The 24,597-nt window shown below is 42.2% G+C and overlaps 1 protein-coding gene across 1 annotated transcript in view; it reads right to left on the bottom strand.

Moving 5' to 3' along the window:
• The window catches only part of LOC147696880 (N-acetylated-alpha-linked acidic dipeptidase 2-like), a 443,587-nt gene that overhangs the window by 20,528 nt on the left and 398,462 nt on the right, over positions 1-24,597 (bottom strand). The window contains exons 10-12 of the mRNA XM_086936082.1: positions 19,266-19,530; positions 18,887-18,968; positions 14,844-14,936 (exon numbers count right to left, since the gene is read on the bottom strand). Coding sequence (XP_086792208.1) covers positions 14,844-14,936; positions 18,887-18,968; positions 19,266-19,530 — 440 coding nt within the window. The remainder of the gene's footprint in view (positions 1-14,843; positions 14,937-18,886; positions 18,969-19,265; positions 19,531-24,597) is intronic.

Raw genomic sequence — 24,597 nt, 5'->3', positions numbered from 1 at the left:
CATTTTACTTTTTTTATACCCTTCAAAATGGATGCCATTACACGTTGAAAAACCGACGCAGCTGACACAAGACCAAACAGCATCCTCTTATATTTGAAGGCACCCATCGGAGTGATAAATGCCGTAAGATCCTGCGAATCCTGCGTCAATTCAATTTGATGATAAGCTTGAGTTAAATCAAGTGTTGTAAAAATGTTAGCATCACCTAAAGATGATAACAACTCATCAATATTGGGTAAAGGAAATGTATCCACTACAACCTCCTTATTGAGTGACCTCAAATCACAACATATTCTTATTTCGCCATTGGGTTTGTTGGCGACAACAATAGGAGCCAACCATTCAGTTGCCTCAACAGAAGTAATTATATCCTGTTCCTGTAATTTTCTCAATTCCTGTTCAACCTTTTCCTGGATTGCTATTGGAATCCTCCTAACCTTAGCAACCACAGGAACAGCATCCTTCCTTAACTTTCTACAATGTTTATAGCCTTTGAGACAACCCAAAACAGATTGAAAGAGTTTGGGAAACTCCTCCATAACAGAATTATCTTTTGATACTACCTCCTGAATTTGGATCTGAGGATTAGCATTTGGATTAAGTATGACTCCCAACATTCGTTGGTGTGGCCACCCAATTAAACAATCACCAACTTTGGAAACGTAAACCTTCCCAACAATAACTCTTTCCCTGAATTCAATGGCAGCATTAAAATATCCCATCATGCTTATAGGTGCACCACCGTATCCTCCTGCACATACATCCATTTTGATTAATTTGTTTCTTTCCTTTAAACACTTCTCATAAAACTCTTTAGAAACAATTGTTATACGTGCACAAGAGTCAAATTTCATTTCCAGTTCAATTCCTTCGATCTTAACCAAATCAGTTGGATAATCCTTTTCTTCTTTATCCTTCACTTGACATATAATATTTCAAACTTCTCTTATACACCATACAGCCGCTGGAGAAGGAATATAATTATTTTCCACCACATATTTTAAATAATCCTTTGTATAACTTTCTGAACTTTTCCTCTGAATTAACCAACTGCCGCTGGGGGAAACCCTTTTTTCCTCATTCAAAATTACTGCCGCTGGGGAAGTTCAATTTGAGTAATAATGTCAATTAAGCACTTCGTGATACTCAAACTCCTTAAATAGATTCATAAAATCAATTTTCACTCCAACTTCCCAGAAAGACAAAAAAAATGTTTTGCTCAAAAAGCAAGTCCAACTACTTAGCTTGATGTTAGGGTGTTCTTCTTCTTTCATTTCAATGGATCCCACCCTCGTCGCCAATGAAAAATTGTAAATACACATAGAGATATGGAGTTGAAGCAAGTAAGGTTTATTCTTAACACCCTCACCATCAGCTACCAGGCAGTAACTGAATACATAAGAATACACTACATCTAAGCATTCTAGGTTCCATGGAACCAACCTAAGATAGACATTAAGAGAATACTACAACCTGCTTCACCAGCCAGTCTCTAAACCTTCCCTTGACCTGATTACTGAAGTCAGATACTAAGCCTGGGGTCTTCTAACTGAGGGGAGGGACCCCCCTGACCTCCCTCCTCATCCCCTAAGGGTGCCTCGGGTTATCTGGGGGTGGAGGAAGGCATTATATCTTAGCTGGGAGTATATGTCAAAAGGGAAGGGACTCCAGATACCCTTGAAACCATCCTATCCCCGTTTCTAATAATCACGCTGTGGATAGTTTTAAAACTTTGTAAGCCCTTCCTGACCAGAATGATTTTCTTTTAAAAACAGTAACAGAATGTCACTGCAATGTTTAAATAAGTCTAGACATATTTAACCATTGACAATTTAATAGAATAATTGCGGAAAATTCGGAGGGGAAGGCCTGATTGGTTTTCCCCCACTGCCGGGCACCGCATTAAAACGTTTTAAGACCACCTCTTCCTGTCTACAGCCATTTGTTCATGCCTCCCTCCATTCGTAAGTGACCTGCTTCTCCTACCCCATCATTGACCTCACCTCTTATCTATGGTGTCCATGTTCATGCATTTTAAAAATGACTGTCACTACTGTCCCATCTGAAAAATAGTGCATGTCTTAGAGAAATGGTGGTGCCACCTGTTGGTTTCTCCCTTCTTCTCCTTTTCGACCAAGAATAAATTAGGAAAATAATAATAAACAGACAAAATACCAAAAAAAGAAAGAATATTTCAATTAAAGACATCTGAAAGCAGACCGGATGAACCACAAAAAAAAGACAACACAGAGACAGCCTAAAATCAGATGGTACTAGTCTGGAAGGGAGGAGCAAGATTCTGGTATCTTCTAGTGTGCCCCCCCCCCACCCCAAAAAAAAGGCGGACACGCAAGTGTTGTGTGATGACAATATACTGCAAGATTATTCTATGTTGCTTATGCTTGTCTCACAATGGACAGTACAGTGGAACGACGCAAGTGAAAAGGTACAGAAGGTAACATCTACACAAAATCAGAGCTTCATGTCCCTCCAATGTAGTCTAACAGATGAAGAGTATTTCTCAAAAGAACTAAGCATATGCTGATGTTTTTTCAGGGAAATGTAATCAGAATACCCACTTGATATAGCTGTATGCTAGAGAAATCTAACCAACTATCATTATTTTTGCCATGACTTTTTTATTTAAGAAAGTATTTTTGACATGACTTTAATACTGCTTCTAGCTCCGATGCCAGAAGACACTGGTGTCTTCAAAAATTTGTAACAGATTATGGCCGGTGTTAGTAATGGGATTTCTGGCTGGCTAGGGCATGAGCCTAAGCCAGGCAGAAACCACCACTCTAGTCAGGGCAAGGGAGTTACACACTCCGCCTACTCATCCCCTTGGTAGCTTGGCATGAGCAGTCAGGCTTATCCCAGAGGCAATGTGTAAAGCGTTTGCGCAACACACACAAGGTTAAATAAAAGTAGCCATTATATTATCCAAAACACATTAGAATCATAGTCACACAATATACACTGTGCCAACTGGCACTAGGCAATATTTACAGAGGATTACATACATGTGACAGGGCCAATCGGGCCACTGTCAGAATCATCACAAGCACAAGTAGCAGAAAAAATACCACAAGTAACTACTGGTAAAATACTGTACTCAGCATTATATCACCTTAGCAACATAAACACATGATGCAGAAATCACATTAGGCAATAAGTCACCAGCATGAACAGATTTTCCTAAACACCAGAAGCATAAATACCCGGGGCATAAATCACCTTAGCCTAAAACACAGTAGGACATTTGACCTAAACACTGAAATCACCCCAGGCCAACTGGCCTTTCACTGGGGCTCTAGTGCCCTATGTCCAGAAAGTCAGGGCGTGAAGATATGGCTTCTCAATTAGCCCTAGGGCTACAAAAGCAGCCAACCCACAGGGCGAAATACACTGTGGGCGGGAAAGTGTATTCACTCCCTGCTCATCACCAAATGAAAATGCCTCCAAAGGAAAATGGCACTGGCACCAACTGTGCCATGGAAGCCTTCTCTGGAACTCCAAAAATAAACTTGCCCAAATGTTGCAGCTAACCCTCTCTCTCTCTCTCTCGCTGTGCAGCTGTAGAATTTGTAGCTCCGGCGACAACTGTGCCTGGAGGAGCCCTGATCACAGTACTCCGCCTGCTGCCCAAAAAAAAATGCCCCCTTTGGTGTAGCTGCCGGCACTCGGGCGGTGCAGCTATGCTCTCACCAAATTCAGCACCCAATGTGCCTGAGGAATGCTGACACGACTCCACATTCAACCCCCACTCACCTGGGCTTTGCGCGTAGACTCCTCCGGTCAGCGAGACTCCTTCCGACCTGGGGTAAGAGTCCACGAAGCCCCGGTCGAGCCCCTCCTCTCGGAGCTCCAGTTTTCCTGCTTCCACCGTGCGCCTCTTCAAGGCTGCATTCACGCAACACAGCTGCTCCCTCATCATGGGGAACCAGGCGCGCAGGGCATGGAGCGAAGTCTCCGGCGGCTGTCTTGCCTGGAAGATGGCAATGGAGCCCGTGAGGCTCTGGCTCCTCTTGGGCATAAGCAGGGCTCACACCACCTCCCGCCTTCCTCAGCCTGACTTCCCTTGTGGCAACCCACTGCAAGGCTTCCTCGGGACTCAGCTCCGCCCCCAGTCAGGTGGCCCACCTGACTTCCGGTTTTCTCTGCCGGTCCAGCGGCTCACACACAAGCCCACGTCTAGAGGCTCATGTCCAGGGACACAAACCGGCGGGGTAGGCTCCCGCTAAGGTTCTCTGGCAAAACACAGGGTAGGCTCCCGCCTTTAACGTGCATCAAAATGCGGGGTGGGCTCCCGCTCACGGAACCCAAGTGCGGGAAAGGCTCCCACTTTCAATAAAAGAACTCAAAGTACAGGTGGGCTCCTTCTCGATCCCTGCATCATGCAGGGGAATCCTCACGCTGGGATTCCCTCGGGACGCCTCTGCAGCCCAGCGCTGCAGAAGCCAGGCACTCCTCTTCTCCTGGCAATAAAGAGTAAAGCGCTTTCAAGGCGCTAGAGTCCTCAAGGTTCAGCCCAGGCAGGCCATTACACAGGGCCCTCTAGCAGGGAGGCAGTCCCTCGTGGCGGTTCCTCCTGGGGCCCAGCAGCAGCAAGTCCTCTCGAAGCACAAAAGCACAACATTTTCATGGGGTCACAGCCCCAATATTTACACTACATTTTTTCTTTGTCTACCCTCGCACAGGGCTTGGGGAACCAGCCTGAGCTGGTTCTGGGGGTTTTTCAAACACTTTGTTGACAAGGCTCCTCTTCCCCTTTGTCAGGTGGGGGCCTGTCATCAGACACCACAGGGGGATGGAGCCAGCATTCACCTAGCAGGCACAAACCTATTCAGGGAACTACTCGTCCCACTACTCCAAATGCAGATGTCACATTCAGCCTCGTGCTGACTCACCCTGCCCTCCCTGGAGCCGCACAAACTTTACCAGTCCCTGTCACTCAAAAGTCAGACATGCAATCCACATCAGGCAGGCAGACACATAGCACACAGAAATGCCAACTTCTAGAAATGGCCTTTCTAAAATAGTGCTAATAAATCTGCGCACACCATTGCGCAGCAATTATTATTACTATTCCAACTATACCAAACTTGAGCACGCTGCTCCTCTCATATCAGGAATTAGCACTGAAACACTTATCAGGGAATCCCCAATGTATTCCTATGGGAGGGCAGCCTTACAGCAGTGAGAAACCAAAATGGCTGTTTGTCACTACCAGGACATGTCACACACTTAAGGTAATGTTATATGGGGTTATGTGGCCCGTGGATAGATTGTCGACATTGCTAAATTAGCATGAGTTTTGCTTGCCTTATGCTGCTTCTTTTGCGCACGCCTGTGCTAAGAATTTGTTTTTGCGACGTTTTGCCTCTGCCCTGTACATGATAACAGATTGTTTTTCACATTTACAGCTTTCCCTTCAATTCTTTAAGAACATAATGTGCAAGGACAATCAACAATGTCTCTTGTTATTCTGTTCTGGTCAGTCCCTATTACTTAGACAAAACAGGTTACCAACAGCTGCAATATGGAAGAATCGTGCTTTAATATAGCATTGTTGCATGTTTTTGAAACACACTCGAAGAAAGCCGTTCCATGGAGCTGAGCTCTGCTGTTCCTATGTTGTAAACTTTTGCATTTAGGCTTTCAGGTAGGGGGACTGCTAACAATGCCTAAGAGATTTTCTGGTTAATAAAATAACTTATTACTGCCAAGGTGAGGGTGATTAGGCCTGATTATTTTGCCTTTTTCACAGTCTTTATAAAATTACGACTCCTTTGTATTTTATGGTATTGTAACAATGCCAATGATGTTAGCTTTATGCATTTTGCTGCTGGTCGTGGTTTGCATACTATTTTATAAAGCATTATAGTCAAAATAAACATTTTGAACTTATTTAGTGACTCTGATTATTCTTATTGTGGACAAGTGCGAGAGAGCAAAAGATTGTCTTGTTCCCGCGACTCTGAGGTTAGTCGGGAGTGCTGTGTTCTGGGTTGTCTAAACATTTGTAGCTTCTTGATATTTGTAGGAGACCGAATGAGACATTATTGCTAGTCGGTTGGGATGTTGGGTACTAAGGTGATAGGAGGTACACCCCTATTTACTGAGGTCCCGTTTTCTTGTGCATAGTTCTGTGTATTAGCAGAATCTCCACAACATGGCGCTGCCAACGTTTGGTCTTGTTCTTATCTGCGAGACGCTTGAGTAGTGCTCGTGCTGGTCCACAATCCCCTCCCTTCTGTTTCCGGAGACAGCTGTGATGGAGTAACTTCCTATATTGACATTTTTATAGGTTTATTCAAGCTTGAAGTTTTAAAAGGTATTTATTTTCCTAATACCCGTGTTTGCGCTGCCACTCTTTTAGGTTGTTCTACTGTCTTTTCTATAATAACTGAAGTTGACATTCCGGCTCATATCTGAGGGCGCACTTGACTCGTTATGCAGTTCCTGATGCGGGCCCGCACTTATTTTCGGAGTGAAAGCCAATATGGCTCACCAGTTTGAAGTTTTTTCTTCTTGAGGTCACCTTTCCTGTGGTGGAAGGCACTGATATGTTTCACACTTATACTGCCACTGCCATTCCTCAGAAGTATCAGCCTTATAGAGCTCTTGAGATTCCGCTTACAGCTTGGCAACACCATATTTGGTTTAATGGCACCCTTCCTTCCAAAATGACGGCAGTCTGTTTAGGCCCTTTGTCTATCGATGGGGCCACATGGCCCGTTTTGACTGGGTTTACCCCACACCCCCGTGCTTTTACATCTGCGACTCTGGCATAGCTCCGCGTCTTACACACTTTGTTAATATGCATATATATAGCTGTAATACAATACATAACACGCACCGTCCAGGTGGTACCAACTGGCGCTGCTGTACAACCTGCTGGTCCTGGTGGCGTGACCATCCCGGTGTGGTTAATTCTGTAATGGGCAGGCGCCCACTGAATAAGGATGAATTTCCTTATCGGCTTGCCCAGAAATTTGGACAGATAGAAGCTGTCTTTCCTAGTACCACTCCTGTGGACAAACACAGGATCTTAACTATTAGTTTACATAAAGACTTTATTCACGAATTGACTGATTGTAACACCTGGGGCAGGGTGTTTGCAGCAGTATATTCTATGTGTTTCGACGCTCACTCCATGACCTCCCCTCTCCCTTCTGTGATTAAACGCGTTCAAGATGAACACGGAGCCGAATTGGCTGTCGAGCTGGGGATAAGACTGGTGGGGGCGTTCAACGTGGTTGGTGATATGATCCTTGCGAACGTCAAGGGCGATGCCATTAGCTTTCAAGTAGCAAACCTCTTAGAAGCGGTAGCAGAGGCTGACAGACCACGAGAATTACCTAAGATTATTGAGAAGGTTTACAAAACCATAGGCCGCAACAGTCTGGGAAATAAGCCTGCAAATCAAACACAAACGCAGTCTCTGAATCAACAGAAAGCCCAGCCTGAGAAGGATGAGTGCCCTGTCTTTCCTAATAAGAATTGGCAAAGAAATAAGAAACAGGGTTCCCAACAGCAGAAGCAGGGTTTGCGTGCAAGTTCACCGACCCCTGATGCTTCTGACCGTACTTATGACTTGCGTGACCGCGTTAAAATTAAGTCTTCTGATAGATTTCATGTTCCTGATCAGCGTTCTCCTCATTCTTTACAGGAAACATCAGGCTCACAAGGCGGTGGAGGTGATCGCCAGGTTTGGGGTAGAAGTCAACCTGAGTCACAACCTCTTGAACAGCCTCAACAGGTGGCAAAGACAACAGGTACATCTCAGTGGACAATGTCAAGTTACACCGTGTGGCTGATTCTGAATAGTGTGACACCTGCAGTTTCGTGCAACGCAATATCCTTAGAAACATAGACTTTGTCGTCATCTGCTGCCACACGGATGTCTGCTCATAGGATGGACAATGTAATTGATCTTCAACCTTTGCAACAATCCTCTTTTGCAATGGATATTGCGTGCCCTTTTCCGGCTATTGATTCCATGAGTGAGATGTCATCTAGCCCACGAGTACGAATGGCTGATTCAGCACTTTCACTTTTGCTTGCAACCCAAGTGAGTGCCTGCGTTGGAGAACTGGCAAACCTTTCTTCTGGCTCTTCCTCCTCATCATCCAGTATGTCTGAGACACCGCCGACTAAATTGTGTATTTTCGACTCCTGGTTCAAAAAGACATACTTCGTTCCCCCATGGACCTACATTTGGTTGGCGCTCATCCTGATTTTCCTCTTCATGTCAATTGGGTTTGTGACAGTGTTCTTTTACTTATAAATGGCCATTATCTCCCTGAACGCTCTGCAGTAAAAATGGTAGATGGTACTTTGGCTCCTCACACATCTTCCCATATAATGAAACGTGGTCAGTCTCTTGTGAACATTTCAGCTTTCTCAGTTCCTGAGGGCATCGTTTGGGACAAAGTAGCCTAAGAAATTCATGGCCCGACTGAGGTTCTTCGAGTTCCATACATGTTTCGTGTCTCTTTAGGAGACATGGTCAAAAACTTGACAACTGTCGACAATGTAAATACCTCTTCCAGTCCTTCCATAGCTGAATATGACAACTGGCAATTACAAACTAACTACACTATTAAGGCTTTGCAAGCTCTGCTTCAAAATGCCTCTTTGAATGTTTCTGAAATTGGATGGTTGGTGTTCCAAACTAATACCAATGCATGTCAGTTGCGTTTCTATAATGTTACATCTGGTTTCATTCAGACTAAGCCTGACCCTCGTTATCCAACTCATCATTCTGTGACTACATACTCAGTGGGTAAGTTATGCCAGCAGTGATTAGAACACTCCACCCTGGCTTCTGTGAAACAATCAATCAATCAATCATAGCATTTGTAAAGCGCACTACATACCCTCGAGGGTCTCAAGGTGCTGGGGGGGGAAGCTGCTACTGTTCGAAGAGCCAGGTCTTGAGCAGTCTTTTGAAGGTCAGAAGGTCTTCGGCCTGCCATATGCGGATGGGGAGGGTGTTCCATGTGTTTGTGGCGAGGTGGGAGAATGATCTGCCGTCGGCAGTCATTCTTTGGATGCGGGGGTCGCAAGTTCTTGAGGTCCTTGGGGTCCGCCATTGGTTTCTTGAGTAAGGCGTTGATCTCTGCGTGCTTCCAGTTCTCCGGGAACGTCGCTGTCTTGAAGGAGAAGTTGATGCTTTTCCGGAGATTGGGTGCGATAGTGCTGCTGGCTTTGTTGAAGATGTGGTGTGGGCAGGGGTCTTCCGGGGATCCAGAGTGGACGGTGTTCACGATCTTGATGGTGTCGTCGTTGTTGATGTTGGTCCAGGCGAACAGGTGGTTGGTGCGGGTGGTGGTCGTGGGAGCAGGGGTCTCAGTGGTTGCCGGGGTGGTGACGGCATTGAAGCTGTTGTGGATGTCTGCGATCTTGCGATGGAAGAATGTTGCCAGTGAGTCGCACATGTCTTGTGAAGGGAGGATGTCGTTGGTGTTGGAGCTGGGGTTGGAGAGTTCCTTCACGATGTTGAAGAGCTATTTGCTGTTGTGTGTCTTGTTGTCTAGGCGGTCTTTGAAGGAGATCCATTTGGTGGATCTGATGAGGTGGTGGTGTCTGCGGGTGGCGTTCTTGAGGGCTGTGTAGCTTTCCGGAGTTCGTTCATGGATCCAGTTTTTTTCAGCAGGTTCGCTTGGAGGCCTGGAGGTCTTCGGTGAACCAGCTGGCTTTCTTCCTGGTGTGGGTGTTGGAGGGTTTCTTGAGTGGGGCGAGGGTGTTGGCGCAGTTGTTAATCCATTGTCTGAGGTTGCGAGCTGCGGTGTCTGTGTCGGTCAGGTCTGCGGGTGGTCTCCGGGTGAGGGTGGTGGAAAGCTGGTCTACTGTGACTTTGCTCCAGCAGCGGCGCAGCATCTGTTGGGTGCAGTGGTGCGTGGTGGGCTTTCGGAAGGTGAAGTGGATGCAGCCGTTATCGGTCCAGTGGAGCTCGGTGGTGTGGTTGAAGGAGACGTGGGAGCTTGCCGAGAAGATGGGGTCAAGAGTGTGGCTGGCGGAGTTGGTGGGTGTAGTGACGAGTTATCCGAGTCCGAGGTTGGCGAGGTTTTCAATCAGGGTGGTGGAGTTGGTGTCAAGATGGAAGTTCAGGTCCCCGAGGAGGATGTAGCACATGGAGGCGTGGGCGTGTGTGCTGACGAGGTCGGTGATGGAGTTGCTGAACCTTGCTCAGGATCCGGGGGGTCTGTAGACGAGGGTTCCGCTGAGGGTGGTGTTGGGATCGGTGTGAATCCGGTGTTGGTTGAGACTTTGAGAGTGTTCCTGTGAACGATGGCGATTCCTCCTCCTGCTCCATTGGTGAAACACCACCTTTCCCTCTTATCTAACGATATAGATTTGGCTGACTTTTCCTGGGCCCACGTAATCCAAGAGCCAAGCGAAGTATTTATCCGCTTATAATGAAATTTGGAAACATTTACAGATGGAAGCTGCCTTCCGTCTACGTTAAATTGATCAGGCTAATTTAGAAATGTATACCAGTTTATCACAATAACATGGTTTGGATGTATGAACGTATTTGAGTGAATGCTCGTATGTATGCCAATTTCACAAAAACGTGATGTGGGAGAGTACAAGCGCTCTGGAGCCTAAAATAATGTATGTATGAGACGTAAATAAGTGTGCAACTTAGGTCATACATAAGAAACAATATAAACTGCAGTGAGAAGTGTTTTTAATTCTTGTGAGCGAGTGAAATTCACTACTGGGTTGCACCCCACCCACTGGAAGCATGAATATAATGTGTCCAATGAAAAAGAAAAATATATCACAGTGGTATTTACCACGATACCTTCCACATGATGGTGATGTGAATACAATGCGTGATAAATATTGAGATATGCTGTTTATCCCATGTGTTTATCCTTACAGAGACTTGGCAAGAATACCAATGGTATTATTTTGAATGCTAGATTTAGGCATATTAGATAAGTACTAGAGACCAGCAGGCGTAGGTACTATTAAATTATCATTTCATTAGAAACAGTGAAGTAGGGATCGTTCTTGGTCCTGAGGAAGTAAGCCAGGGGGATGGCTTCTGAAACATGTCGACCGTGTAGAAAGTGACTCATTAGAGTACACCATCTACACTTCCCCATTTTTACTATTTCTAGCTAGGGAAGGCAATAAAGGTATCTTTTATCCACTAGCCAGGGACTTTTTAAATGATTTGTTTCACTATTTTTCATGACCCTACCTCCCCATGCACTACATATAATCCCTATCACAAATAAAAGTGCTCCCACTTCTATGTAGGTCGTAGCACGCCCCGCCCCGTAGAGGGCCGGGAAGACCCCAATGATGAAGCATAACACTGAATCAGGTTTCAGTGTGTGGGGTATTTTACAATTTCATTAGGATTGCCTTTCTAACATCAATGAGAAGGCGCTTGATTTTTCAGTACCATCCTTTTGATTAAAACCATTAAGATATCAAGGTATCAAGTAAAATAATGGTGGAATCCCTGTGTTGTAAAACAGTATTGAGAGGAGGATGATTCTACTTTTTTCCTCTTCACTCCCAATTTGATTTTTAGGGTAATTTAGAAAAAGTCCTTGCTGTAGTGAACAACAGCATTAACACACTTTCTACATGTATTTACACCTTATACAATATTGTTTCTTCTGTAATAGATATTGTGCAAAGTGATGTTTCAGTGTTATATCATGGCCAGAATCAGTTAAGGTCAGTCATGTAATTTGCTTGGATATTGCATACACTGAAAATGGGTAAAGTGCCTTGGGATTATTTGAATGCCACTGTTTTATTTTTGTCTTTTCACCTTACTGATAAACAGAGGTTTATGTCTATGAAAGATGCTGTATATTCGCTGTTACATATTGAACAACTGGAGCCTTTGCCGTTCTCTGTAGCAGAAACAGACTCTGCTGTTTGGTTAATTCATTCTATATTTTCCAGCGTTTCTGGAGGGTTCCCCTTAATGTTGGCGCTGGCAGCTGATGTCCTGCTTCTTCTCATTGTGCTTCATAATGGCTGCTCGCTTTGTGGCTGTGCACTGGCCGGCCCAGCTACAACTGTACCGCAATCGCCTGTATGAGGCTTTTGGATGCTGGTCTTTAGCAACGCTTGGCGTCAGTTACAACTTGACATTTCGCTTTGCCTATTATACTTGCGTGCAACCAGTGCTTCATTGAAAAAGATGTCATTTCCCCTGGGCGAAGGAGCTTTGCTTATCTGACACGTGGTGTCCAATCCCTGATTTCAGCCGGTTGATGGGTCCCTTGGAGGCGCATGACGAGATTTGTTCGGTGGATGGTCAGATGATGCGTGCAGCTTTACTTGGAATTTTGGCTCAATGGGATATCTGTGCAGTTGCGCAGACTTTCCTACAACATAGTTTCATTGAATACCTCACAAGTTTACCAATTCTAGTTTTGGATGCTCCTGTTTGTAAGGAACATGATGGTTTCTTCGACTTACTTGATTGGATGTCATCTCTTTTTTATACCAATGACAATAATGAACTATTGGAAGGAATTGCATTCCTTTGCACACAAACCTTCATGGATTGACTACTTAGGTCATTACTACTATGCTGTCGGGTATACAGACTCTTTTTTCAAGCTCAGAGTGCTTTTAACTTTTTTCTTAGAACTTTCTCTTTTTTCTCTGATTTGACTTTTTTTTATTTTTTTTTTTAAGTCCTTCAACGATATTTTGAACACTGCCTGGCTTTCGAACTCTGTTTTTGTTCTTCTGTCTATGTCCTACTGACTTACCAGGGGGAGGGTGTTGTATGGGGTTCTGTGACCCATGGATACATTGTCAACATTGGTAAGTTAGCATGAGTTTTGCTTGACCTATGCTGCTGCTTTTCTGCATGCCTCTGCTAAGAATTTGTTTTTGCGATGCTTTGCCTTTGCCCTGTACATGATAACAGACTGCTTTTCACGTTCTCAGCTTTCCCTTCAATTCTGTCTGAAAATAATGTGCAAGGTCGATCAACAATGTCTCTTGTTATTCTGTTCGGGTCAGTCCCTATTAACTAGACAAAATATGTTATCAAAAGCTGCAATATGGAAGAATAGCGTTGTTGCATGTTTTTGAAACACGCTCGGAGAAAGCCATTCCATGGAGCTGAGCTCTGCTGTTCCTATGATGTAAACCTTTGCATTTAGGCTTTCAGGTAGGGGTCTGCTACCAAGGCCTAAGAGATCTTCTGTTATATAAAATAACTTCTTACTGCCAAGGGGAGGGTGATTAGGCCTGATTAGTTTGCCTTTTTCACAGTCTTTGTTAAAGGACGACTCCTTTTGTATTCCATGGTATTGTAACAATGCTAACAATGTTAGCTTTATGCATTTTGCTGCTGGTCGTGGTTCGCATACTGTTTTATGAACCACTATAGTCAAAATAAACATTTTGAACTTATTTAGTGATTGATTATTCGTATTGTGGACAAGTGCGAGAAAGCAAAAGATTGTCTTATTCCCGCGACTCTGAGGTGGGTCGGGAGTGCTCCTGTTCTGGGTTGTCTAAACATTCATAGCTTCTTGAAATTTGTAGGAGACCGAATGAGACACTATTGCTAGTCGGTTGGGATTTTGGGTACTACGGTGATAGGAGTACACCCCTATTTACTGAGGTCCTGTTTTCTTATGCATAGTTCTGTGTATGGGCAGAATCCCCCATATAGTACATGTCCTACCTTTTACTTACAATACACCCTACCCATAGGGCTAGCTAGGGCCTACCTTAGTGGTGACTGACATGTGGTAAAAGGGGAGGTCACAGACATGGCACACACTTTAGATGCCACGTCACATCGGCACAGGCCCTGAAATGGCAGAGGCCTGGGACAGGTTTGAAAGACTACTTTGATGGGTGGCGCAATCAGCGCTGCAAGCCCACCAGTAGCATTTAATTTACCAGCCCAGTGTATATGAGATACCACTTTACAAGGGACTGACAGGTAAATTAAATATGCCATACAGATGTAGACCAATCTTCACCATATTTATCACAGAGAGCACACGCACTTTACACTTGACAGCAGTGCTAAAGTGCCCTGAGTCCTAAATCCACGAACACCATGTCAGAGAAAAGCCTAGGAGGAAGGCAAGAAGTTCAGGGATAGACCTGCACAAAGGGCCACGTCCAACAGCTGGCAGCAAGGTTGCATAGACATACAAAGTAAATATAATTAGCTGCTGTATTGTTTAGCACTGATTCCATTAGTTCAGATATCCTTCATTTATATTATACAAACCGTGGGCCCCATTATATACACCATGAATACTTCATATATGCATTGTTTCTCCTTTATTTTTTGCCTAGACAATAATGCTGACTCTGTTGTATATTCCATGTAGATTATCGTTAAATTGCATTTTTTCAGAAAAATAGTGACTCCGTGATTGCAAAAGTTGTCTATTACCATCCAATTTCCAGAAAACATCCGAACGTTGATATTAATAAGTGGTTTTTAATTCCCCAATCAGAGCCATTAGTTTTTCATATATATTTTTATGTAAGCATTAAAATAGGAAAATGGGAAATTCCTCTTTCTTTCAATGCTGCATCTTAACCGACATGTATCATCTTGACTAGAAGCATGGAAAAAACTAATAATACTTCAACTCTAGAGTGTCTAATTGACAAACCCATCGCTTTCGATGGTAATATGAAGATGTTCTCAACTAGAGCTCAACACAAATTGTTCACCCCAAGACCTTCTTTATATTCTGTGGTGTAAAAAAATCCTGGCACATAATGAACAAGGTTCTGACAGAACTGCATTCTTTATGTAATTTACATAAACCAAACTTTTTTGCAAATATATAGTACATTTTTACCTGTAAAATCTCCTGCCTGGAAGACCAAGTGGGTCAACAAAAGCTCTTTCCAAAAGCATCAGCTGATCATTCATTATTCGTAGATCAATAATGCTGTATAAAAAGAAATGTTACTTTGCTTAACATAAATTTATCCTTTATTTAAATGCCTTAAAATAATGCATACAGTTGTGATAATAAAATAATAACTAGAAGTTGAATAAATCACATTCATCAAAGCTTTTTTTTAATTCCTTTTCTGTTTTCATACTCCGATTGCATGTTTAACCAGAAGCTCAGAACTAGTGTGTGTCTGAAAAGATGCCTAATGAAAATCAGAACCCAGAACTAGGGTGTATCTGAGAAAATGCTAAATGACAGTAATACAGGTAAAGGCACTTTAATTTGGGACCCGTTCCACTATGTGTACTAGACCCTCAAGGTGTGTATAAAGAGGATTATTTTCTGGTCCCCCCTGAAAAGCAAATGGATTCGTTAAGATGTAAAAATCAGATCAACAGTGTTTCAGAATGGAGGACCACAAGAATGTACTTTTGGTATGTCTGGTCTAGATTACAGATGTGTGATCTGACCTGAATAATCACCTTTGAGTGCAGACCTCCACTTAACTTTGCTTTGTGGTTAGGTTGGGTCCTTTTCAGCAGGTCTTGTACAAGGCATGACTTTAAGGATTGAGTAATGGATAAGTCTCTTGGGGTGTTTGAGGAATTTGTTGAGAAGCTCAGTAATCTGTTGCGAAAGTATATATGAAATTCTTTTTGGCATCCCGCTCAGCGCAATTCACTGAGCCATTTAATTGTTTTGATCGTAACCACTTACTTTGAAAACTGATGAATGTTCACCGATGGGCTGTGATGGTAAAATAACATTTGTGGAGAATAGTATTCCAGACGTTGACTTGTTTTTTATAAACAAACAAAAGTAAAACTACAATGTGCAGAGCACATGTATTATCTCTGGTTCGATGACCTAAGTAATATAGCAAAATATATCATGTTTCATCATTCATGTCCTTGTAAGGTCATCAAACTTGCTACATGCACAGCCATGGTACATTCTAATTTGGGCATTTGCTAAAGAAGTTCCTCTGATTGCTAAGATCATTGTGGAGAGTTCCAATGCTAATTTCAAGCCTTGGGGAAAGTAAGAATAGTCATTTCTCATCACATGAAGTTCAGCAGACCACAACGTGGCATACACAACTTCTTTCTCTAATAAAGTGATCTTGACTCAGTGATAAGATTAACCTGTTCTCTGGGCAGCAGGGCTGGAATTTGAAAAGAAACAATGTGGAATATTCTCGATTCTGCCATCTCCAATGGTATTACACATAAAAAGAATTTCAGCTTTCTACTTTTAATTAAAAATATGGTTGTGTGTAGTACAACAGAGCAGATTTAGAGTACTTTGAAGACCAAGGAACCTATGTCCTCCCATAACTAGAAATGGAGATGGCGTATTAGACCGTCCTCAAACTAGCAGAACAAGTCTTTGCACACATTCTTTTATTTTCCAAGTCTCAGGCCTCTCCCACAGGCCATTTATGTCCACATGGCTTTGCTCAGACCAGAGATCACACTCTTACCTCTTGTCTACTACTTTCCTGAGTTAAAACACAAGTGCTTCATGAGTTTGTCAATTTTACTCACTCCAACTTCGGATCAATTCACCTAGCCTGATCTGCATATCTTCAACTCCATGAAATAAAGCATATATCTAGTCTGTTGTTAGAAGCAGCACTAATTCCCTGAGAAATCTTCATCATGGTAATCTATGCCTTCACACTTTTCAAAGGCGTCAAATCTCCTTCACACACATTTCACTTCTCTAACTTTGCAAGTGAATCTTATTTTGTGAAGAGAAACATCTCAGCATTTGTTTATGAGCTCCTATCAAGCTTTTTGGTTTGTTCATGGGATGAAAGTGAGCTTGAACTTCGCGCACAGGCGCAGCTGAATATCTGGTCCACTGGTATGTGCCCACACCAAACTCGAGTCCAAACACGTCAGAGTGCATTTATTTAAAAAAATAGTTTCTTTTTTGGGGATAAATAACGGACATTTGTCAGTCAATTCACAATGTGCTCATCTCAAAAGCAGAGAGGTGAAGAGGATGGACAACCTCTAACTCTCAAAATAAAATGAATAAGTACCACTCCTGGAGAAACAGTGTGGTGTATGCACCGAGCTGTGTAATATCCTTCACAAAGTGCACCTTTTGTTCTCCACAGTGCAAGCGAGACTAAGCTGGCACGGGCACCCCTGGTATAGGGTTCATATACTTCGTGTTTGCTAGGTAATCTGTCAGGACATCACCACAACTTATCTTAGTGTGCCACTAGGTGGTCTGTAGCAGGCAGATGATCCTCATCCTGGGTGCAGAACCTCAGGGCACCAATGCTCAGATGTGACCACAATAAAGCACTGCCATCTTGGAGGTTAGGCACCACAAGTACTGCTCCAGATTCTCAGGGAGGCTAACTCTCCCTAACAACGTTGCAGATGAGAAGGGAATTAGGAACGACGGAATATAGAATATAATACAATGAAGCCATCTCATTTGCCAAAGAATGCTCTGAGGATGTCTGGGCATAATACAATTTGCAATGTAACTGGTAGAGCTCCATTGCAATCCTCTTAAATGGCTGAAAGAACGAAGCCGCCCACCAGCTTACTGGACTATTCAGGCACTATCGGAGCAAAAATCTATGCCTATAATTGGCTTATCCTTGGCACAATTTCCTAGTAAAGAATCTATAAGTATGACATTCACAGAGATCCTTAGGCAATGATAACCAGGTCGAAAACGAGTTATTTACCGATCTGACGTAAAAAAAGTAGGAAACAAAAGTTGATGTCCACTGTTATGTCACATGGGGGAGTGCTTGCATCAACCTATGCTCCCCCCTCTGCGCCTTGGTTTGTGGAGACCCTAGTGAGGTGGCAGAATGATGCTGTTAAGATCATGCTTCCTTGTTGACCTCTCCTGGGTCTCCCCAGACCAGAGAGCTGTGTATGAACATAGGCACGGTGCTGTGCTTGCACCAATTGTCACATTCTGCTGTCAGTGCACGTCTTTGTAGACCTGCCCAGACAGGCAAGCCTGCTGCGCTGACCAGTAGCATTCCAAGAGCCACTGTCAGAGCAGCACTTGCTCGAGTGAGGGTGAAGAGCAGATAATGGAGCTTTGGGGCTGCTGCGGCAGCACAGAGAGTGGTGAAGGTTGGCGTGGGTGACATTTGGCCGTGCATTTATTCTTTAATTTGGAGAGGGTGAGGGTATATACAGAGGGCGGTGTGGTAGGGTGACAGGAACCCTTTGGTTATGGGGTGGATGCATGTGCAAAGGCTATACATAACATAGAACTGTACATGGGTAGAACTGAACAACAGTGATGTTTTTCATCCCGGGGTTCTGAATAACATCATGGACAACTCGAGTTTTGCTCGTTTGTATATTTTATGTGATTTAGAACATGAAAACACCCCTCATTATTCACTATTACCATCTATAATTCTAAAAGTAACGAGGCAGTGCATGTAAATGTTATGCATGGAGCAACATTTCTAAATGACAAATTCTCAAAAGACTGTGAAACACTGGGGACAGTCAGGACACATCTAATAAATGGGTATACTTTGTAAATTTTGTAACAAGAAAACAGAGGATGAGTTGGACTCATCAGCACACTCTTCCCAAGGAACATTAATATATTAATGAGTACATTTAAGATTTAAGAATGCCTTCTGACTGAGGGAGAGATCTGTACATTGACACCTGTAGGGTACTTCCAACATAATGCCACTAATCTAATTTTTAAATTGAGAAATTTAGTAAGGCGCGGAGCATTTCCAACTCTGGGTAAACCCGCCAGGATTATATATATCTGTCTGAGAAAGTCATCACTAATTGTAGTTTGCCGTTAGCTACATTATTAGAGGGCTTGGAGAAACTCGGGTGACATGATTGTTTTACTCATTAGAAACAACACAACAGTTCAGACCACTGAGGGCTATAACAAAATTGAAAACTGATTGAACCTACTTATCCATGTCCAGTTGCTCAAGTCGGTTATGGAACTCAGTGGAAGTCTTCGTAAAGTTTTCCACAGCAGAAAAAAGTGAGTCTGGAAAAGTTAAATGTTTTGAAGTGTTAAAATTATGTAAAGTTTAGGAGAGACAAAAGGAGGGCATCTAGCTTAACATTTGAGACCCGAATGCATACATTTCTCTGCTAATTGCATAATAATAGACAGATTATGCACAGTTAGCATACTAGCGCACAAGGCAGGTGCAAACCCGTTCACTAGCATCAACCCTATGGCCACTTCGGTGAGAGTGACAGATTAAAAATTATTTACAGTGAAATTTGCCTGAAGAAGTTTTAGACAAGTTTTGTTAGACCATTCCATGCCAATACTTACCAAAAGATACACCATATTGCTGAAGTTGTGTTTCATGCTGCTGAGCAATTTTATAGATGCTGTCAGCATAACTTTTCAAGGCCTCAGCATAATCCTGTGCATTAAATGGGATGATCCTGGAGTTGGCTAGTTCATAAACAAGTCCTCCACGCAACTGCGCAATTGCCAACTGCTTCTCAAACGTAGGGTCGTAGAATCTTTCTACCAGCTCGAAGGTCTCATACACAGTGTGATAAACTGGGTAGTTACTGTACTTATCTGTTTTCTAGAGAAAGGGAAAATTGTATGAAAACATTAAACTGTACAGGCCTTAGCTGTTATAAATAAAACAGTCTTAAATAAAATAGTCTTGTTGATTGATACAAGGCGATTGCTTGTAATTATCTGCATAGGTAGTTAATGTTATTATGAGCGACAATAAGAACGTTTAGTGAAAATCCCCAGGTAGACTGCTCCATTTCAAATCTGAGGCCTTCACTGTCTGGAAAGTGCTTTCCTTTCAAACATCATCTGACACAAAAATCATACATTTGGAAAGTTCCTATCATTCCTGCCCCCTAGTTAAATTTGGGATTACTGGAGTGTGTAATTGGAACTAGTTATGCAGATTCTTTTCATGACTTCGCCACTGGATGTAGGCGAATCCAGCAAAATGTTCCTGTTATGTTGTCCCGGTTTGATCATCACACCCTAATCTAGCACAAACACGTCAGGTCTATCACATAATGTATCACCCACATTGGCTGTGTCATTCAAAAGAAAATACCAAATCCAAGAAACATCAAACACTAGACAAGACAGATTTCAAAACGAATTATCTCATATATTAATCAACTGAAAATCCTTTTATTGATTATCAGCTTTCCTAAAATCTAATGCAAAGAGGCACACAATACTAGGTTAAATTATTTAACGATTGCACACTACTTTTTATTTACCTCAAATACTGGTGAAAACAATTCTAATCAAATTTTTGGTCCATATTACATGCCACTAAATTGGCATTACTTTCTTTTTATGATGAATCTGATAATAATATCCGATCTTTAAAAAAGTCTCACTTTGGCACAACCCCAACATAAAGACCAATAAACCTATATCTTTCTGGAATTTGTGGATTACAACTGGCATTGTATATATCAGTGACCTTTGTCAAGATATATGTTTTACTCTTTTTCAGAATTAAGAACCAAATACCATTTACCGCGATCTGACTTTTCTAAATATGAACTGTTATGTAAATCCATTTTTGATGCTTATAATAATTTACTACCATTTTCTAAACTTTCTAATATGGAATTCTATCTAAGCCTTTTTAGTAGATCAGGTCATATTGCATCCAAAGTTTTTTTTTTAAACTCACCATTACTTCAACCCTTTTTGTTAACTTAGCCCACAGATGGTCTTCGGACTTAGATAATCCTATTATTATACAATCGAAATCAAATTGGTTGTGTAACATTGCAGTTTGCTTCCCTGCTACTCTGATACAAACTAATATACACCTGCTATACAAATGTTTTTGGTGTCCAGCTAGTGTTTAAGGGGAAACTAACTGACACACCAAACTGCTGGCACTGTAAAACACATTTGGGAAAGTTTGCAGCAGATTGTCCTGTTATTTCTTATCTTCTGGATAGAAGTTTGGGGTATAATATTTTACAGATTTTTCAAATACAAGTTCCTTTATAATTTAACATACTTATCTAGAAATCTCAGGCCCTTCTACATTTACTAACAACTGGTGATTCAAAGCTTTTTGACTTTCTCATATCTATAGCAGTTCAATTAATCACTTCCAACTGGAACTGGAAAGATGCAAGCTTACTATCTGGTAAAGTTTGGTGGAATTGCATAATTCTTCTACGATGTGGTCAATATTCACTATTATGTCCACATAATGATTCTACTGTTCCTAACGCTAATGTAGTTTACTCTGGACTTTTATACATACACAAATCTAATGTATTGTAAGTATACAATATCTTAGCTCTTCAGTTCATATTGTAGCCATATATATGTTTTTTCTTTCTTAAATTATTAGTTCACAATATTTATACTATTAATATGTAAGTTATTGTTATTATGCTCTTTCATGATCTCCATGGATTACTTCTTACAACTACAGTACTACTTTCTGTAGGTTTATTAATGTTATACAAGCTAATCTTCAAAAATGTTTTCTTTCAACTAAAACTAATACTGTACCGCCCTCTGCACTTGTAAAACAGAAAAATTAAAGAAACCTTGTCGGTTTGGAGTTCCTTACAACACTAGGTTTATTAGCAGTGGTAGCCAGAGGTGAATTGACATTAAAATAAAAGTATAAACTAATGCAAGCATAGCTTTATTTTTATCTAAAGAGATTGAAGGATTTGGAAAATGATTCTTACAGCATTTTGGTGTAATATGTGTCTATTTTCTCTGGAAAAACTCAGCTGAAGAACCAAGACTAAAATCCAACACCAACAGTATGTGTCTTGTGTTACAGATTTGTCTATGTATATCTTTGTGTTTAGCTGTTTGGCATCTGGATGCTCAAATTAGGTCAAAATTTGAACTTCTTAAAAAAAGAATTAAAATTAATTAAAAAACATAACAAAAAACCTATACATTATTAACAACTTATGAGTGAAACAGCTAAGATCTAAACCTGTGCTTCATCAAAATGGTACACCTGCCTGTAATATCTGATCTAACCTTGAGGTTATTCATATAGGGTTCATTTTAGGCACCTTTCTCTCTTATCTTGTACTACTTTTCAAAAGGATAATGTATGTATGCATATGTGTTCCTATCCTTGCCATATTGAGTGCCCTGCAACAGTGGTGGTTCTTCTATTGGGGTGTTGAACCCCACAGTGAGTCACCAGGAGTGTTTATATTTAAAGTCCATTGTTTCATGAAAATAGTTGTTTCCCATGTTCCCTGGCTGCTGAGTTAGTTTGTCAGGTAGGGCGTTGCAGCTAGGCAGGGTGAGGCCAATCCAGTGTTGATTGGCAATGGCAGCCTCAGGCAGGAGGGCCAAAGACAGGTTGGACAGATCTTGGACTATGGCTAACCTGACATGCGCTTTTCAGGCCTCTCAAAAAGGAAGAGGGAACAAAGCACAGACCTTTGGTCTCCTTTTGAGTGTTTGGTTCACCTGCCCCAAACAGTCCTTGCATTGTTCTCAAGCAGCTTTAAATATAAACAGCATGTGAGCAAAGCCTGGGTTCTTTCTGGTGGTCAGGCTGGCTCGTCCCCTGGGGGCTGGGCATACAAGGCAGTCCAGGGGCAGGATAATTGAAGGACATCACCAATTACTATGTTACTTTATTTTGAAATGCATGCAATGGCAATGCTTTTCTTTTCCCCTTATGCACAGCATCACTTACTGTACTGTGCACAATGGAAGTGGAAGACAGCAGTTGCCATTTTTCTTGCACTCCATCAGGTCCCACAGAGCCCCTGCTACTTACAGGAGGCCTGAGTTACTTACCAGGCCTGGCTGATCTTCGGACTCAGCAGTCATTGGCACTCAGCATAACCCTGGCAAGTTATATGATTAAATAATAGAACAAAACCAATAATAATTTCAGTAATAGTAACCAGAGCACCATGCATTAGAACCGTGCAGTGAGAGAAACAGTCAAACAGTAACTATACCTGTGGGAATGACCTCAGCCAGTTACCTTAGAAAAGATATTCTAAATTCAAGCAGTAGGTTCCTTAAAGCCACAAGTCAATTATACAACACTGTGATAATAACAGACTTTTGTAATCTACACTGTAAATATAAATATGTGAATCTGTTTTTATTGACACTCGTTCGTTTCACAGCAATGTTAAACAACAATAAGAACTCTGCATACTGGGAGACTGTTCTCCTGTGCCCAAAATATGTGCTCGGATCCCTAAAACATGTCAAAACAGACTATACCCTGTCTCTCGGTTTGTTACCTGCTTCAATAGAGATTTTGGTGTTAAATATGGCACAACACTTGGATTACCAGAATACACTCAACAAAAACATACACCTAGCCCTATGAGCCCACGTTTGGTGTGACTGAAGACCTTCATCATCTCGAAAATGCTCTGACACATGGCATTTTGGTCCTGTTTGCAGTAAGGCAAGGAACTACTGAAATAAGAGAAAGGTCAGGGCCTAAGCACCTCTGATCTGAGAGGAGCTAGGAGTGTCTTAGGGTGTCCCCCAACCACAGGATGGCACATCCTATAAAGTCTCACCTAACTATCATCAGAACGCTGCTGGGCTTGCAAAAAGATACCAGATGGACTGAACCTGCTGCACTGGGCTTCTGTGATCTGTGAGAATCACCTCAAGGGTTTGGACCACCTTCCACTTAAAATCCATGGACAGAAAGTTCTCAAAAGACCATAAGGGAGATCCCTGCGTGGCTCAATGAACATTAAAAAAAAAAGCTGAAGAGGACATTCCTGTGTAAAATTGCAGCTGACAATTTGCAAATGGACTTGTGCTGGACTTCATAGGTGACCTCTGCCTGACACACACAGTGCCTCTGATTGCTCTCCCGGAGGTCCCTGGGGCCTTGGATATGTATCCCTGTAAATGAATAGGCGCCAAACGACATTTGGGAACTTTTTCAAAACTTTGCACCAGAGTTCCAGAGCTTCAAGGGGCTGAGAAAAGTGTTTGACTGGCAGGTGCATGGCGTCAGATTGAATGTCCGGTTTGGCCCATGAGTACAAGAGTTTCCCCTCAGAACAATCACAAAGCCCTTTTTCAAATTAGGATTTAAAGCTTTTTCATATAATATAAAATTAGCTTTAAAGTCTGCAATTTTCCCTTCTATATTTAAAAAGTTTCATCTGTATTTCTCCTCAAACATTTATACCACACCACTTTAAAGAGTCACCAGCCAACACTGCCCCACACCAAGTACTGGCACACGTTTTGAATTTATTTCTAGTACAGGCTTGTCAAAAAATACTTAAATCCAAAGGATGTTAGTGAGGCTATGATGGTATTGTGTGGAAAAAAAGAGTAAGCACACAAACTTCTGCATCTGCATCTGCATGTAGATATAACACGGTCTGAACACCTTTTGTACTGAATACTGATATTTAGTATAAATACAATTGGTATACAAAGCTAGGGGTGTAAGGGTCTGTAGGGGGAGGCATACTCCAATGCCATCCGTAACAAATGAGGAACTGGAGTTTATGCTCAACAGGGATTACCCCAATTAATCGAAACAATATTGGTGGTACATTCAAAATTGACCTCCCATGCCACCACAAAGCATATTGTTTATCAACTCCCGACCCCCCCACAAGTGGATCCTGCAAATTTTTATAAGTCATCTGTT

This window comes from Lissotriton vulgaris, chromosome 8 (genome assembly GCF_964263255.1).
Source record: "Lissotriton vulgaris chromosome 8, aLisVul1.2, whole genome shotgun sequence".
Taxonomy (NCBI): domain Eukaryota; kingdom Metazoa; phylum Chordata; class Amphibia; order Caudata; family Salamandridae; genus Lissotriton; species Lissotriton vulgaris.
Note: the sequence above shows the minus strand (reverse complement) of the source record. Positions and strands in the feature narration are given on the sequence as shown.